Source organism: Dendrobates tinctorius, unplaced genomic scaffold, assembly GCF_039654945.1.
Source record: "Dendrobates tinctorius isolate UK_male_01 unplaced genomic scaffold, ASM3965494v1 ptg000136l, whole genome shotgun sequence".
NCBI classification, from domain to species: domain Eukaryota; kingdom Metazoa; phylum Chordata; class Amphibia; order Anura; family Dendrobatidae; genus Dendrobates; species Dendrobates tinctorius.
Window position 1 is genome coordinate 7,984,322 of NW_027361804.1, and position 17,837 is coordinate 8,002,158.

The 17,837-nt window shown below is 47.5% G+C and overlaps 1 protein-coding gene across 2 annotated transcripts in view; it reads left to right on the top strand.

The window, feature by feature from the left end:
• SYT10 (synaptotagmin 10) overlaps window positions 1–17,837 on the top strand; it is a 46,585-nt gene continuing 28,748 nt past the window's right edge. The window contains exons 1-2 of one of the 2 annotated variants that reach the window (XM_073544282.1): window positions 1–260; window positions 13,493–13,850. In XM_073544282.1, coding sequence (XP_073400383.1) covers window positions 104–260; window positions 13,493–13,850 — 515 coding nt within the window. In that variant the 5' untranslated portion in view covers window positions 1–103. Of the gene's footprint in view, window positions 261–5,211; window positions 6,719–13,492; window positions 13,851–17,837 lie in introns of those variants that run through there. The other variant, XM_073544283.1, reaches the window with a different exon arrangement.

Here is a 17,837-nt window from a genome sequence, read left to right on the forward strand (position 1 = left end):
GCCGCTCTCCCCGTTAGAAGGCGGCGCTCCGGCTCCTGAGTCGCTGTCAGTGCGCTGCGCTCCGCTCTGCCCGGCGGATGGTGCCGGCTGCTGCTCCCGCCCGATGACCGGGGACGGGATGAGTTTCCACAAGGAGGACGGGGTGAGCCTGTGCCAGAAGGCGCTGCAGATCGTGTCCGAGCTCTGCCTGGGCGGGCAGGTGGAGTGGGACAAGTGCACCGGCATCTTCCCCCGGAGCAACCAGGGAGCCGGCAGTACAGGTGAGCGTGCAGCGGGCAGATCGGGAGCGGGCAGAGCGACACCGGGAGAGGGCAGAGCAGGCAGAGCGACGCCGGGAGCGGGCAGGACAACACCGGGAGCAGGCAGAGCGACGCCGGGAGCGGGCAGAGCAGGCAGAGCGACGCCGGGAGAGGGCAGAGCAGGCAGAGCGACGCCGGGAGAGGGCAGAGCAGGCAGAGCGACGCCGGGAGCGGGCAGGACAACACCGGGAGCAGGAAGAGCGACGCCGGGAGCAGGAAGCAGCGGGCAGAGTGACACCAAAAGAGGTCAGAGCGACACTGGGAGCAGGAAGAGCGTCAGCAGGAGCGGGCAGAGCAACATCGGGAGCGGGCAGAGCGTCACCTAGAGCAGGCAGAGCTCACCATGAGCGGGCAGAGCGCCACCAAAAGAGGGCAGGGCAACACCGGCAGCGGGCAAAGTATCACCTAGAGCAGGCAGAGTAACACTAGGAGCGGGCAGAGCGTCACCTAGAGCAGGAAGAGCTCACCAGGAGCGGGCAGAGCGTCACCAATAGAGGGCAGGGCAACACCGGGAGCGGGCAGAGCAACATCAGGAGCGGGAAGAACGTCACCGTGAGCGGGTTTGGCGCCACAGAGAACCAGCAGAGCACCACTGAGAGCAGGCAGAGTGCCAGCGGGAGAGAGCAGAGCGTCACCGGAAGCGAGCAGAGCGCCACCGGGAGAGGGAAGTGTGCCTCTGGGAGCTATCTGCAGCTCCTGCCCCACCACATCTATGTGTGACCCCAAAATCTGCAGCTCCTGCCCCCCACATCTATGTGTGACCCCAAAATCTGCAGCTCCTGCCCCCCACATCTATGTTTGACCCCAAAATCTGCAGCTCCTGCCCCCCCACATCTGTGTGACCCCAATATCTGCAGCTCCTGCCCCCCACATCTGTGTGACCCCCAATATCTGCGGCTCCTGCCCCCCACATCTGTGTGACCCTAATATCTGCAGCTCCTGCCCCCCACATCTATGTTTGACCCCAAAATCTGCAGCTCCTGCCCCCCACATCTGTGTGACCCCAAAATCTGCAGCTCCTGCCCCCCCACATCTGTGTGTGACCCCAATATCTGCGGCTCCTGCCCCCCACATCTGTGTGACCCCCAATATCTGCGGCTCCTGCCCCCCACATCTGTGTGACCCTAATATCTGCAGCTCCTGCCCCCCACATCTATGTTTGACCCCAAAATCTGCAGCTCCTGCCCCCCCACATCTGTGTGTGACCCCAATATCTGCAGCTCCTGCCCCCCACATCTGTGTGACCCCCAATATCTGCAGCTCTTGCCCCCCACATCTGTGTGTGACCCCATTATCTGCGGCTCCTGCCCCCCACATCTGTGTGTGACCCCATTATCTGCGGCTCCTGCCCCCCACATCTGTGTGACCCTAATATCTGCAGCTCCTGTCCCCCACATCTGTTTATGACCCCCCAATATCTGCTGCTCCTGTCCCCCACATCTGTTTGTGACCCCCCCAATATCTGCAGTTCCTGCCCCCCACATCTGTGTGACACCCTCCCCAATATCTGCTGCTCCTGCCCCCCACATCTGTGTGACCCCGATATCTGCAGCTCCTGCCCCCCCCCCCCACATCTGTGTGTGACCCCATTATCTGCGGCTCCTGCCCCCCCACATCTGTGTGACCCTAATATCTGCGGCTCCTGCCCCCCCACATCTATGTTTGACCCCAAAATCTGCAGCTCCTGCCCCCCCACATCTGTGTGTGACCCCAATATCTGCAGCTCCTGCCCCCCACATCTGTGTGACCCCCAATATCTGCAGCTCTTGCCCCCCACATCTGTGTGTGACCCCATTATCTGCGGCTCCTGCCCCCACATCTGTGTGTGACCCCATTATCTGCGGCTCCTGCCCCCCACATCTGTGTGACCCTAATATCTGCAGCTCCTGTCCCCCACATCTGTTTATGACCCCCCAATATCTGCTGCTCCTGTCCCCCACATCTGTTTGTGACCCCCCCAATATCTGCAGTTCCTGCCCCCCACATCTGTGTGTGACCCCAATATCTGTGGCTCCTTTATGTGTTTATCCCTGATATGTTCCTGTTTTGGGGTCACGGGTCTTTTCCCCTCACTGTCTCCGTCATCGGTATCATGTACCCCGATATCAGTCTCCCATAGCTCAGTGCCAGTCCTGGTGCCCAGTGTCCCCCAGTCGCCCCATCACCCCTTATTATATGTCTACACCCCAATGTGCTTAAGTCCTTCCTCCATTATTGATTTCAACTCCTCACCTCTGCTCCCCGGCGTCTTGTCACCTCTGCTCCCCGGTGTCTCCTCTGCTCCCCGGTGTCTCGTCACCTCTGCTCCCCGGTGTCTCCTCTGCTCCCCAGTGTCACCTCTGCTCCCCGCTATCTCGTCTCCTCTGCTCCCCGCTATCTCGTCTCCTCTGCTCCCCGCTATCTCGTCTCCTCTGCTCCCCGGTGTCTCCTCTGCTCCCCGGTGTCTCCTCTGCTCCCCGGTGTCTCCTCTGCTCCCCGGTGTCTCCTCTGCTCCCCGGTGTCTCCTCTGCTCCCCGGTGTCTCCTCTGCTCCCCGGTGTCTCCTCTGCTCCCCGGTGTCTCCTCTGCTCCCCGGTGTCTCCTCTGCTCCCCGGTGTCTCCTCTGCTCCCCGGTGTCTCCTCTGCTCCCCGGTGTCTCCTCTGCTCCCCGGTGTCTCCTCTGCTCCCCGGTGTCTCCTCTGCTCCCCGGTGTCTCCTCTGCTCCCCGGTGTCTCCTCTGCTCCCCGGTGTCTCCTCTGCTCCCCGGTGTCTCCTCTCCTCTGCTCCCCGGTGTCTCCTCTCCTCTGCTCCCCGGTGTCTCCTCTCCTCTGCTCCCCGGTGTCTCCTCTCCTCTGCTCCCCGGTGTCTCCTCTCCTCTGCTCCCCGGTGTCTCCTCTCCTCTGCTCCCCGGTGTCTCCTCTCCTCTGCTCCCCGGTGTCTCCTCTCCTCTGCTCCCCGGTGTCTCCTCTCCTCTGCTCCCCGGTGTCTCCTCTCCTCTGCTCCCCGGTGTCTCCTCTCCTCTGCTCCCCGGCGTCTCCTCTGCTCTGCTCCCCGGCGTCTCCTCTGCTCCCCGGCGTCTCCTCTGCTCCCCGGCGTCTCCTCTGCTCCCCGGCGTCTCCTCTGCTCCCCGGCGTCTCCTCTGCTCCCCGGCGTCTCCTCTGCTCCCCGGCGTCTCCTCTGCTCCCCGGCGTCTCCTCTGCTCCCCGGCGTCTCCTCTGCTCCCCAGTGTCTCCTCACCTCTGCTCCCCAGTGTCTCCTCACCTCTGCTCCCCGGCGTCTCCTCTGCTCCCCGGTGTCTCCTCACCTCTGCTCCCCGGCGTCTCCTCTGCTCCCCAGTGTCTCCTCACCTCTGCTCCCCGGCGTCTCCTCTGCTCCCCGGCGTCTCCTCTGCTCCCCGGCGTCTCCTCTGCTCCCCGGCGTCTCCTCTGCTCCCCGGCGTCTCCTCTGCTCCCCGGCGTCTCCTCTGCTCCCCGGCGTCTCCTCTGCTCCCCGGCGTCTCCTCTGCTCCCCGGCGTCTCCTCTGCTCCCCGGCGTCTCCTCTGCTCCCCGGCGTCTCCTCTGCTCCCCGGCGTCTCCTCTGCTCCCCGGCGTCTCCTCTGCTCCCCGGCGTCTCCTCTGCTCCCCGGCGTCTCCTCTGCTCCCCGGCGTCTCCTCTGCTCCCCGGCGTCTCCTCTGCTCCCCGGCGTCTCCTCTGCTCCCCGGCGTCTCCTCTGCTCCCCGGCGTCTCCTCTGCTCCCCGGCGTCTCCTCTGCTCCCCGGCGTCTCCTCTGCTCCCCGGCGTCTCCTCACCTCTGCTCCCCGGCGTCTCCTCTGCTCCCCGGCGTCTCCTCACCTCTGCTCCCCGGCGTCTCCTCTGCTCCCCAGTGTCTCCTCACCTCTGCTCCCCGGCGTCTCCTCTGCTCCCCGGCGTCTCCTCTGCTCCCCGGCGTCTCCTCTGCTCCCCGGCGTCTCCTCTGCTCCCCGGCGTCTCCTCTGCTCCCCGGCGTCTCCTCTGCTCCCCGGCGTCTCCTCTGCTCCCCGGCGTCTCCTCTGCTCCCCGGCGTCTCCTCTGCTCCCCGGCGTCTCCTCTCCTCTGCTCCCCGGCGTCTCCTCTGCTCTGCTCCCCGGCGTCTCTTCTGCTCTGCTCCCCGGCGTCTCCTCTCCTCTGCTCCCCGGCGTCTCCTCTCCTCTGCTCCCCGGCGTCTCCTCTGCTCCCCGGCGTCTCCTCACCTCTGCTCCCCGGCGTCTCCTCTGCTCCCCGGCGTCTCCTCACCTCTGCTCCCCGGCGTCTCCTCTGCTCCCCAGTGTCTCCTCACCTCTGCTCCCCAGTGTCTCCTCACCTCTGCTCCCCGGCGTCTCCTCTGCTCCCCGGCGTCTCCTCTGCTCCCCGGCGTCTCCTCTGCTCCCCGGCGTCTCCTCTGCTCCCCGGCGTCTCCTCTGCTCCCCGGCGTCTCCTCTGCTCCCCGGCGTCTCCTCTGCTCCCCGGCGTCTCCTCTGCTCCCCGGCGTCTCCTCTGCTCCCCGGCGTCTCCTCTGCTCCCCGGCGTCTCCTCTGCTCCCCGGCGTCTCCTCTGCTCCCCGGCGTCTCCTCTGCTCTGCTCCCCGGCGTCTCCTCTGCTCTGCTCCCCGGCGTCTCCTCTCCTCTGCTCCCCGGCGTCTCCTCTCCTCTGCTCCCCGGCGTCTCCTCTCCTCTGCTCCCCGGCGTCTCCTCTGCTCCCCGGCGTCTCCTCACCTCTGCTCCCCGGCGTCTCCTCACCTCTGCTCCCCGGCGTCTCCTCTCCTCTGCTCCCCGGCGTCTCCTCTCCTCTGCTCCCCGGCGTCTCCTCTCCTCTGCTCCCCGGCGTCTCCTCTCCTCTGCTCCCCGGCGTCTCCTCACCTCTGCTCCCCGGCGTCACCTCTGCTCCCCGGCGTCTCCTCTCCTCTGCTTCCCGGCGTCTCCTCTCCTCTGCTCCCCGGCGTCTCCTCTCCTCTGCTCCCCGGCGTCACCTCTGCTCCCCGGCGTCACCTCTGCTCCCCGGCGTCACCTCTGCTCCCCGGCGTCACCTCTGCTCCCCGGCGTCTCCTCTGCTCCCCGGCGTCTCCTCTGCTCCCCGGCGTCTCCCCGATATCTCCCCGCCATCCTCACCACTGTATCTTCTCGCCTCTGCTTTACTCCTACAGTATAAAGTCTCAGTCTCCGACCTATCGGCACACCACAACTCCCAGCATGCCCGCTGTAGTGGTTTTTCCATTTGCGGCCGGTTTTTGTGAATGAGCCGCGGAGCGCCTGCAGCTTTATGTGTCGCGGATTTATCTCTTGTTCTGTCATAAAGCATTTATGAATGGAGCGAGGGCGGCTCGGGGAATGCTGGGAATATTCATCCATGATGAGGGGACGCTGCTCCTCGCACTAATGAGGATGCCAGATCGTATTCAATGGCTGTAAGAGCTGCAGACACCGCAGCAGGCGGCCAGGATCTGCTGGGAGTTGTAGTGCTTGCACCGTCTTAAAGGGACATGACATAATTAGCGCTGTTTGTTTTGATACACTCGGCTCCTCCCCTTTGTCCCATTAGCTCCTCCTCCTGTATATATGTGACCGTCACGGTTCTCGAGGAAGGAGAATTGCGTCGAGCGGAGCGTGCCACGGCGTTACTTCTGTGCCTCCGTGTTTTAACCCTTTCCCGACATCCACCGTACGTGTGACTTATTGGCCGTGTCAGTGACATGATTATGCCTTAATTACATGGATAAATCCTTTAAATCTGTGTCTGGGAAAGCTAGGTGTCAATATGGCCGCCGCCATAGTGAAGAAAAGCTGGGTGACGATGGTTGCCATATTGGTTGCCATCCGTTTCTATGACGACGGGGTGACAATATGGCCGACATTCTCCTCTCCAGCATTGAGGGGTCGTTATTTGGTGCTCATACCTCTCTGTGGATCCCCTTCGGTTGTCATGACAGCGAGAGTCAATAACGAGACCTGTTATGAGGGAAGCGATGTTCTGCGGCCATGCCGGTGTCATCTAGGGTTAACGCACAGACATTATGGGAATTTCTGACCCTGCGAACCCAGCACTAGAGCTGATCCCAGGACTAGCAACGGTTATACAAGACTACTTCCCCGCATAGAGCCATTATAATAGGGATTTACATGGGACTGCACCGCTATTTATTTTCCTATCTTCAGCAAAAATATTACAGGAGGACATAAAAAGTTACAATGATTTGTGATTGGCTATCGCTGCATTTACATATCTAAGCATGGGCGGGGCTTTCTCCACCCTTGCGGAGCTAAGCTTTAGTACTGACCCTTCATAAAGAACATCTTCATCACAGGCGATGAGAAATTTTATACAGCTTTATTCAGGTTTCATTTCCTTCCTGTATAAGTGGCGGCTGAGCTGTAATTTTATACATGAACATTTATCTGAATCCTCGTAATAAAACATCTAATTAGATCTTCTGATGACAGCGAGAAAAGGTTAGAGAAATAAACCGGAGAGAAGACGGCAAATCATCGGGAGCAAGATGTGTAAACCCTTCAATTGGGCGTTGTGTAGTCATCAATACAGTCTGTATCACCACCGAGCGATATAGAGACCTGAAGATTCAGGAGATGGCAGTATTATAGTAGTTATTTTCTTGTACATAGGGCGAGTATTATAGTAGTTATATTCTTGTACATAGGAGCAGTATTATAGTAGCTATATTCTTGTACATAGGGCGCAGTATTATAGTAGTTATATTCTTGTACATAGGGGGCAGTATTATAGTAGTTATATTCTTGTACATAGGGCGAGTATTATAGTAGTTATATTCTTGTACATAGGGGCAGTATTATAGTAGTTATATTCTTGTACATAGGGGGCAGTATTATAGTAGCTATATTCTTGTACATAGGGCGCAGTATTATAGTAGTTATATTCTTGTACATAGGAGCAGTATTATAGTAGTTATATTCTTGTACATAGGAGCAGTATTATAGTAGTTATATTCTTGTACATAGGAGCAGTATTATAGTAGTTATATTCCTGTACATAGGGGGCAGTATTATAGTAGTTATATTCTTGTACATAGGGGACAGTATTATAGTAGTTATATTCCTGTACATAGGGGGCAGTATTATAGTAGTTATATTCTTGTACATAGGAGCAGTATTATAGTAGTTATATTCTTGTACATAGGGGGCAGTATTCTAGTAGTTATATTCTTGTTCATAGGAGCAGTATTATAGTAGTTATATTCTTGTACCTAGGAGCAGTATTATAGTAGTTATATTCTTGTACATAGGGGCAGTATTATAGTAGTTATATTCTTGTACATAGGAGCAGTATTATAGTAGTTATATTCTTGTACATAGGGGGCAGTATTCTAGTAGTTATATTCTTGTACATAGGAGCAGTATTATAGTAGTTATATTCTTGTACCTAGGAGCAGTATTATAGTAGTTATATTCTTGTACATAGGGGGCAGTATTATAGTAGCTATATTCTTGTACATAGGGGGCAGTATTATAGTAGCTATATTCTTGTACATAGGGCGCAGTATTATAGTAGTTATATTCTTGTACATAGGGGGCAGTATTATAGTAGTTATATTCTTGTACATAGGGGGCAGTATTATAGTAGTTATATTCTTGTACATAGGGGGCAGTATTATAGTAGTTATATTCTTGTACATAGGGGGCAGTATTATAGTAGTTATATTCTTGTACATAGGGGGCAGTATTATAGTAGTTATATTCTTGTACATAGGGGGCAGTATTATAGTAGTTATATTCTTGTACATAGGGGGCAGTATTATAGTAGTTATATTCTTGTACATAGGGGGCAGTATTATAGTAGTTATATTCTTGTACATAGGGGGCAGTATTATAGTAGTTATATTCTTGTACATAGGGGGCAGTATTATAGTAGTTATATTCTTGTACATAGGGGCAGTATTATAGTAGTTATATTCTTGTACATAGGGGGCAGTATTATAGTAGTTATATTCTTGTACATAGGAGCAGTATTATAGTAGTTATATTCTTGTACATACCGTTGTGGCCAAAAGTATTGACACCCCTGCAATTCTGTCAGATAATACTCAGTTTCTTCCTGAAAATGATTGCAAACACAAATTCTTTGGTATTATCTTCATTTAATTTGTCTTAAATGAAAAAACACAAGAAGAATTGTCCTAAAGCCAAATTGGATATAATTCCACACCAAACATAAAAAAGAGGGTGGACAAAAGTATTGGCACTGTTGGAAAAATCACGTGATGCTTCTCTAATTTGTGTAATTAACAGCACCTGTAACTTACCTGTGGCACCTAACAGGTGTTGGCAATAACTTTATCACACTTGCAGCCAGTTGACATGGATTAAAGTTGACTCAACCTCTGTCCTGTGTCCTTGTGTGCACCACATTGAGCATGGAGAAAAGAAAGAAGACCAAAGAACTGTCTGAGGACTTGAGAAACCAAATTGTGAGGAAGCATGAGCAATCTCAAGGCTACAAGTCCATCTCCAAAGACCTGAATGTTCCTGTGTCTACCGTGCGCAGTGTCATCAAGAAGTGTAAAGCCCATGGCACTGTGGCTAACCTCCCTAGATGTGGACGGAAAAGAAAAATTGACACGAGATTTCAACGCAAGATTGTGCGGATGTTGGATAAAGAACCTCGACTAACATCCAAACAAGTTCAAGCTGCCCTGCAGTCCGAGGGTACAACAGTGTCAACCCATACTATCCGTCGGCATTGAATGAAAAGGGACTGTATTGTAGGAGACCCAGGAAAACCCCACTTCTTACCCCGAGACATAAAAAAGCCAGGCTGGAGTTTGCCAAAACTTACCTGAAAAAGCCTAAAACGTTTTGGAAGAATGTTCTCTGGTCAGATGAGACAAAAGTAGAGCTTTTTGGGCAAAGGCATCAACATAGAGTTTACAGGAGAAAAAAAGAGGCATTCAAAGAAAAGAACACAGTCCCTACAGTCAAACATGGTGGAGGTTCCCGGATGTTTTGGGGTTGCTTTGCTGCCTCTGGAACTGGACTGCTTGACCGTGTGCATGGCATTATGAAGTCTGAAGACTACCAACAAATTTTGCAGCATAATGTAGGGCCCAGTGTGAGAAAGCTGGGTCTCCCTCAGAGGTCATGGGTCTTCCAGCAGGACAATGACCCAAACACACTTCAAAAAGCACTAGAAAATGGTTCGAGAGAAAGCACTGGAGACTTCTAAGGTGGCCAGCAATGAGTCCAGACCTGAATCCCATAGAACACCTGTGGAGAGATCTAAAAATGGCAGTTTGGAGAAGGCACCCTTCAAATATCAGGGACCTGGAGCAGTTTGCCAAAGAAGAATGGTCTAAAATTCCAGCAGAGCATTGTAAGAAACTCATTGATGGTTACCGGAAGCGGTTGGTCGCAGTTATTTTGGCTAAAGGTTGTGCAACCAAGTATTAGGCTGAGGGTGCCAATACTTTTGTCTGTCCCATTTTTGGAGTTTTGTGTGAAATGATCAATGTTTTGCTTTTTGCTTCATTCTCTTTTGTGTTTTTTCATTTAAGACAAATTAAATGAAGATAATACCAAAGAATTTGTGTTTGCAATCATTTTCAGGAAGAAACTGAGTATTATCTGACAGAATTGCAGGGGTGTCAATACTTTTGGCCACAACTGTAGGAGCAGTATTATAGTAGTTATATTCTTGTACATAGGAGCAGTATTATAGTAGTTATATTCTTGTACATAGGAGCAGTATTATAGTAGTTATATTCTTGTACGTAGGAGCAGTATTATAGTAGTTATATTCTTGTATATAAGGGCAGTATTATAGTAGTTATATTCTTGTACATAGAGGCAGTATTATAGTAGTTATATTCTTGTACATAGGGGGCAGTATTATAGTAGTTATATTCTTGTATATAAGGGCAGTATTATTGTAGTTATATTCTTGTACATAGGAGCAGTATTATAGTAGTTATATTCTTGTACATAGGGGGCAGTATTATAGTAGTTATATTCTTGTACATAGGGGGCAGTATTATAGTAGTTATATTCTTGTACATAGGGGGCAGTATTATAGTAGTTATATTCTTGTACATAGGGGCAGTATTATAGTAGTTATAGTCTTGTATATAAGGGCAGTATTATAGTAGTTATATTCTTGTACATAGGAACAGTATTATAGTAGTTATATTCTTGTATATAAGGGCAGTATTATTGTAGTTATATTCTTGTACATAGGAGCAGTATTATAGTAGTTATATTCTTGTACATAGGGGGCAGTATTATAGTAGTTATATTCTTGTATATAAGGGCAGTATTATAGTAGTTATATTCTTGTACATAGGAGCAGCATTATTGTAGTTAATACTGCCCCTATATACAAGAATATAACTACAATAATGCTGCTCTTATATACAAGAATATAACTACTATAATACTGTTCCTATGTACAAGACTATAACTACTATAATACTGCCCCTATGTACAAGAATATAACTACTATAATACTGCCCCCTATGTACAAGAATATAACTACTATAATACTGCTCCTATGTACAAGAATATAACTACAATAATACTGCCCTTATATACAAGAATATAACTACTATAATACTGTTCCTATGTACAAGACTACAACTACTATAATACCTCCCCTATGTACAAGAATATAACTACAATAATGCTGCCCCTATGTACAAGAATATAACTACTATAATACTGCCCTTATATACAAGAATATAACTACTATAATACTGCTCCTATGTACAAGAATATAACTACTATAATACTGCTCCTATGTACAAGAATATAACTACAATAATGCTGCCCCTATGTACAAGAATATAACTACTATAATACTGCCCTTATATACAAGAATATAACTACTATAATACTGTTCCTATGTACAAGACTACAACTACTATAATACTGCTCCTATGTACAAGAATATAACTACAATAATGCTGCCCCTATGTACAAGAATATAACTACTATAATACTGCCCTTATATAGAAGAATATAACTACTATAATACTGCTCCTATGTACAAGACTATAACTACTATAATACTGCCCCTATGTACACGAATATAACTACTATAATACTGCCCCTATATACAAGAATATATAGTAGTTATATTCGTGTACATAGGGACAGTATTATAGTAGTTATAGTCTTGTACATAGGAACGGTATTATAGTAGTTATATTCTTGTATATAAGGGCAGTATTATAGTAATTATATTCTTGTACATAGGGGCAGTATTATAGTAGTTATATTCTTGTACATAGGGGCAGTATTATAGTAATTATATTCTTGTACATAGGAGCAGCATTATTGTAGTTATATTCTTGTATATAGGGGCAGTATTATAGTAGTTATATTCGTGTACATAGGGGCAGTATTATAGTAGTTATATTCTTGTACATAGGAGCAGCATTATTGTAGTTATATTCTTGTATATAGGGGCAGTATTATAGTAGTTATATTCTTGTATATAGGGGCAGTATTATAGTAGTTATATTCGTGTATATAGGGGCAGTATTATAGTAGTTATATTCGTGTACATAGGGGCAGTATTATAGTAGTTATATTCTTGTATATAGGAGTAGTATTATAGTAGTTATATTGTACATAGGGGACAGTATTATAGTAGTTATATTGTACATAGGGGACAGTATTATAGTAGTTATATTGTACATAGGGGACAGTATTATAGTAGTTATATTCTTGTACATAGGGGCAGTATTATAGTAGTTATATTCTTGTACATAGGAGCAGTATTATAGTAGTTATATTGTATATGGGGGCAGTATTATAGTAGTTATATTCTTGTACATAGGGGCAGTATTATAGTAGTTATAGTCTTGTACATAGGAGCAGTATTATAGTAGTTATATTCTTGTACATAGGCAGTATTATAGTAGTTATATTCTTGTACATAGGGGCAGTATTATAGTAGTTATATTCTTGTACATAGGAGGCAGTATTATAGTAGTTATATTCTTGTACATAGGGGCAGTATTATAGTAGTTATATTGTATATAGGGGGCAGTTTTATAGTAGTTATATTCTTGTACATAGGAGCAGTATTATAGTAGTTATATTCTTGTATATAGGAGCAGTATTATAGTAGTTATATTGTACATAGGGGACAGTATTATAGTAGTTATATTCTTGTACATAGGGGCAGTATTATAGTAGTTATATTCTTGTACATAGGGAGCAGTATTATAGTAGTTATATTCTTGTACATAGGGGCAGTATTATAGTAGTTATATTCTTGTACATAGGGGGCAGTATTATAGTAGTTATATTGTACATAGGGGGCAGTATTATAGTAGTTATATTCTTGTACATAGGGGGCAGTATTATAGTAGTTATATTCTTGTACATAGGGGGCAGTATTATAGTAGTTATATTCTTGTACACAGGGGCAGTATTATAGTAGTTATATTCTTGTACATAGGTGGCAGTATTATAGTAGTTATATTCTTGTACATAGGGGCAGTATTATAGTAGTAATATTCTTGTACACAGGGGCAGTATTATAGTAGTTATATTCTTGTACATAGGTGGCAGTATTATAGTAGTTATATTCTTGTACATAGGGGGCAGTATTATAGTAGTTATATTCTTGTACATAGGGGCAGTATTATAGTAGTTATATTCTTGTACATAGGGGCAGTATTATAGTAGTTATATTGTATATAGGGGGCAGTATTATAGTAGTTATATTCTTGTACATAGGGAGCAGTATTATAGTAGTTATATTCTTGTACATAGGGAGCAGTATTATAGTAGTTATATTCTTGTACATAGGGAGCAGTATTATAGTAGTTATATTCTTGTACATAGGGGCAGTATTATAGTAGTTATATTCTTGTACATAGGGGGCAGTATTATAGTAGTTATATTCTTGTACATAGGGGGCAGTATTATAGTAGTTATATTCTTGTACATAGGGGCAGTATTATAGTAGTTATATTCTTGTACATAGGGGCAGTATTATAGTAGTTATATTCTTGTACATAGGGGGCAGTATTATAGTAGTTATATTCTTGTACATAGGGGGCAGTATTATAGTAGTTATATTCTTGTACATAGGAGCAGTATTATAGTAGTTATATTCTTGTACATAGGGGGCAGTATTATAGTAGTTATATTCTTGTACATAGGGGGCAGTATTATGGTAGTTATTTTGTGTGAAGCATCTTGTTGGATGATCTTTACACTTAATTTCTTATCCCCCCCCTCCAGATGTATCGGTTAGCCTACTCGCTGTCGTGGTCAGCTTCTGTGGTTTAGCGCTTTTGATGGTCTCGCTCTTCGTTTTCTGGAAACTTTGTTGGCCGTGTTGGAGAAGTAAACCTGTCATATCTGCAACCAATGGCGTCCCACAATGTGTACCCAGCGCTCCCCCGGAAGTGATGGAAACCAATGAGAAAAAGGAAATCAAACAGAACGGGAAGCATTCGGTGAGACTGCAGGAAGCCGCCATGAAGATCAGCCACACGTCACCCGACATCCCGGCCGAGGTGCAGAACGCACTGAAGGAACATTTAATGAAGCATGCACGTATACAGCGCCAAATCACTGAGCCCGCGTCATCCTCTCGGTAAGAAGACCAATTAACCAATTTCCTTTCTTTATTTTTTTTTAGATTTTTCTACTTTCTGTTTTTGTGTAGAGATGTCCTCACGATAACACTGCCTGACTGCTCTCACAGTTCAGAATTGTCATAGAGAAGCCAAAAGGAACAAAACCTTCGTGCACCGCGACGTCGACATCCGACACAGTCATAGAGGGGATAACAGTGGTGAAATCTCCACACTGCAAATTCCACCAGACTGTGAGCTATATGTGTTGGTTCTGTTAAATTACTATTTCGGAGTGAGGAACTTTAGCCTTTTGTGTGTTTCTGGAGGCATCCATTTGTTTCCTTCCTAGAGTATTCAGATTTGAGGGAGGGGATCTAATTTTTCCACTGCTGATTGAAGAAAAAAAAAATTAAGCTCCACCTTTTTTTCCCAGGCCCTGCCCCCTCGGTTCCTATAAAAAGACTGAACAGGCTTTAGGGCCTAATTTATTAAATAATCTAAAGCTCGGTTCTTGTGACAAGTTGAGCAACTATAATGGGGTCTGTTAGACCTCCACTGTGAGTGCAGACAGCCGTTTAGAGGCCTCCAGTGAAATAAAAATGATATAATAAAGTGACCCCACTAAATAGATCGTTGGCCTTCAGTGCAAATGTCAAGGGCGCTATAAATAAAGCTGGTTGAACATGACAGCAGAGGAAATCTAGGATTGCATGGTGACCATTGAGATGAACTTCATTGATGAGGTCCCAAAGGGGTGACCCTCTTGCGTGATGTCCGTATACCCTTAATCCATGATCCCTTTTATCCATTATATAAGAAGATCTTCCTCTCTCTTTCACCGTGATTCCATTTTTCATCATTTTTCAAACTCTCAGCTCTCTGTCGGTGAATGAAAATCTTCATTGTTTCATTCCTGAGTCTAAAAACCTCATTCAGAGAATGTACTTCTCACAGCTGAGGGTTTGTTACAGCTAAAATGTATCCTGACCCGAAGAGTCTCTGTAAATGGTGAGGGTACAGTGTCAGAGACCAGGTTGTATCTTCCTTCTTTTTTTCCTTTGTTGTTAATGTGAAAAGTTTGGATTTTTCTATTATATAAAACATTGAACATAATCCCACCCCTGAGCAACAGCATAGCCCCGCCCCTGAGGATCTGCCACACCACTATAGCCTATAAATTTGGTGTTCGTGATGTATGAATTGCAGTAAAGGAAAGAAAATCCACCTGGGTGATCTCTTAATTGACTATATCCTGAGTAAGACCCATGATTCCTTTTATTAACATGGGCAGGTCTTCTGTATCGGGCACATTTTTACCTCCATTATATATAGAACTGTCCTTTATGTGAGCTCATGACCCACTCATGTTCAATATGGTGGGGCCAAGCACTGCGTGAGATGGTGGAGGACTGAACTCCTTAGACAATGGCAGGCACTGTTCCATTCCATATTTTGGGGATTGGTGACAGTCCCAGTGGTGGGACCCCCAGCGAATTGTGGATCGAGGACAAACCCTTTAAGGGTTAATTAGGTCAAGAGTCCAGCTACACATAATGGCAAAATACTCGAATAAACACAAACCAATAGATCTTGCTAAATAAAACCCAAAAACTTGGTGGAATTGTCTTCCCGATGTTCTGTCTGGGGAGGGAAGGATGTGACTACAATCATGCGGGGTGACGAGAGATTGCTCACGGACATGAAATGTTTATGAAAAGTAATTACACGGCGCGTTCGGACAACCGGAGAACAATGGCGGTGGATAATTTATGTTCTGCATAAACAATTTCCTTCTGCTAATTTGAGAAACAAAAGAGCAAAATTAATTGAAAGTGGAAGGATCTGTAGATGTAGGATGGAGGGGTCTCGGCGCGTCTCTTTGGCGCTGGATTCGTGCAGTCTGTTCCCACAGGTATAATAGAAGACGGGTGATTCGTTAAGTCTTTGTACTCTGGGTTCATTGGAGGTAAATGGGATCAGCGAGCAAAGGTGGCCTCATCCCAGTGTAGCTAGCAAGGGAAAATCACATGCAGAAAAATGGCAAGAGCCTTTGAAAAACATCACAAGAATTCTGACCATGTCCAACATTCTCTGTTAAAAGTTACTGGTACATAAGATCCTCTCTGCAGCCACCACTAGGGGGAGCTCCCTGTATACAGAGATACAGGATAAGATCCTGTCTGCAGCCACCACTAGGAGGAGCTCCCAGTATAAAGAGATACATGATAAGATCCTGTCTGCAGTCATCACTAGTGGGAGCTCCCTGTATACACAGATACAGGATAAGATCCTGTCTGCAGCCACCATTAGGGGGAGCTCCCTGTATATAGAGATACATGATAAGATCCTGTCTGCAGTCACCACTAGGGGGAAGCTCCCTGTATACAGAGATGCATGATAAGATCCTGTCTGCAGTCACCACTAGGGGGAGCACCCTGTATACAGAGATACATGATAAGATCCTGTCTGCAGCCACCACTAGGGGGAGCTCCCTGTATACAGAGATACATGATAACATCCTGTCTGCAGCCACCACTAGGGGGAGCTCCCTGTATACAGAGATACATAGGGTCCTGTCTGCAGCCACCACTAGAGGGAGCTCACTGTATACAGAGATACATGATAAGATCCTGTCTGCAGCCACCACTAGGGGGAGCTCCCTGTATACAGAGATACATGATAACATCCTGTCTGCAGCCACCACTAGGGGGAGCTCCCTGTATACAGAGATACATAGGGTCCTGTCTGCAGCCACCACTAGAGGGAGCTCACTGTATACAGAGGTACATGATAAGATCCTGTCTGCAGCCACCACTAGGGGGAGGTACCTGTATACAGAGATATATGATAAGATTCTGTCTGCAGTCCCCACTAGGGGGAGTGCCCTGTATTCAGAGATACATGATATTATCCTGTCTGCAGTCACCACTAGGGGGAGCTCCCTGTATACAGAGATACATGATAAGATTCTGTCTGCAGCCACCACTAGGGGGAGCTCTCTGTATACATAGATACATGATAACATCCTGTCGGCAGCCACCACTAGGAGGAGGTCCCTGTATACAGAGATATATGATAACATCCTGTCTGCAGTCACCACTAGGGGTAGCTCCCTGTATACAGAGATACATAAGATCCTGTCTGCAGCCACCACTAGGGGGGCTCCCTGTATACAGAGATACATGATAAGGTCCTGTCTGCAGCCACCACTAGAGGGAGCTCCCTGTATACAGAGATACATGATATGATCCTGTCTGCAGCCACCACTAGGGGGAGCTCCCTGTATACAGAGACACATGATAAGGTCCTGTCTGCAGCCACCACTAGGGGGAACTCCCTGTATACAGAGATACATGATAAGATCCCGTCTGCAGCCACCACTAGGGGGAGGTACCTGTATACAGAGATATATGATAAGATCCTGTCTGCAGTCCCCACTAGGGGGAGCGCCCTGTATTCAGAGATACATAATATTATCCTGTCTGCAGCCACCACTAGGGGGAGCTCTCTGTATACAGAGATACATAAGATCCTGTCTGCAGCCACCACTAGGGGGAGCTCCCTGTATTCAAAGATACATGATATTATCCTGTCTGCAGCCACCACTAGGGGGAGCTCCCTGTATACAGAGATACATGATAAGATCCTGTCTGCAGCCACCACTAGGGGGAGCTCTCTGTATACAGAGATACATGATAAGATCCTGTCTGCAGCCACCACTAGGGGGAGCTCCCTGTATACAGAGATAGATGATAAGATCCTGTCTGCAGTCACCACTAGGGGGAGCTCTCTGTATACAGAGATACATGATAAGATCCTGTCTGCAGCCACCACTAGGGGGAGCTCCCTGTATACAGAGATACATGATAAGATCCTGTCTGCAGTCACCATTCTGTATTTAAGGAGATGAGTGAGCTTGAATAACTAGAATATAAGGTGAGGGGATTCTTGTTTCTTCTAAATATCATACCCAAAGCAGATATAAAAGAAATCTAACTTTTTAA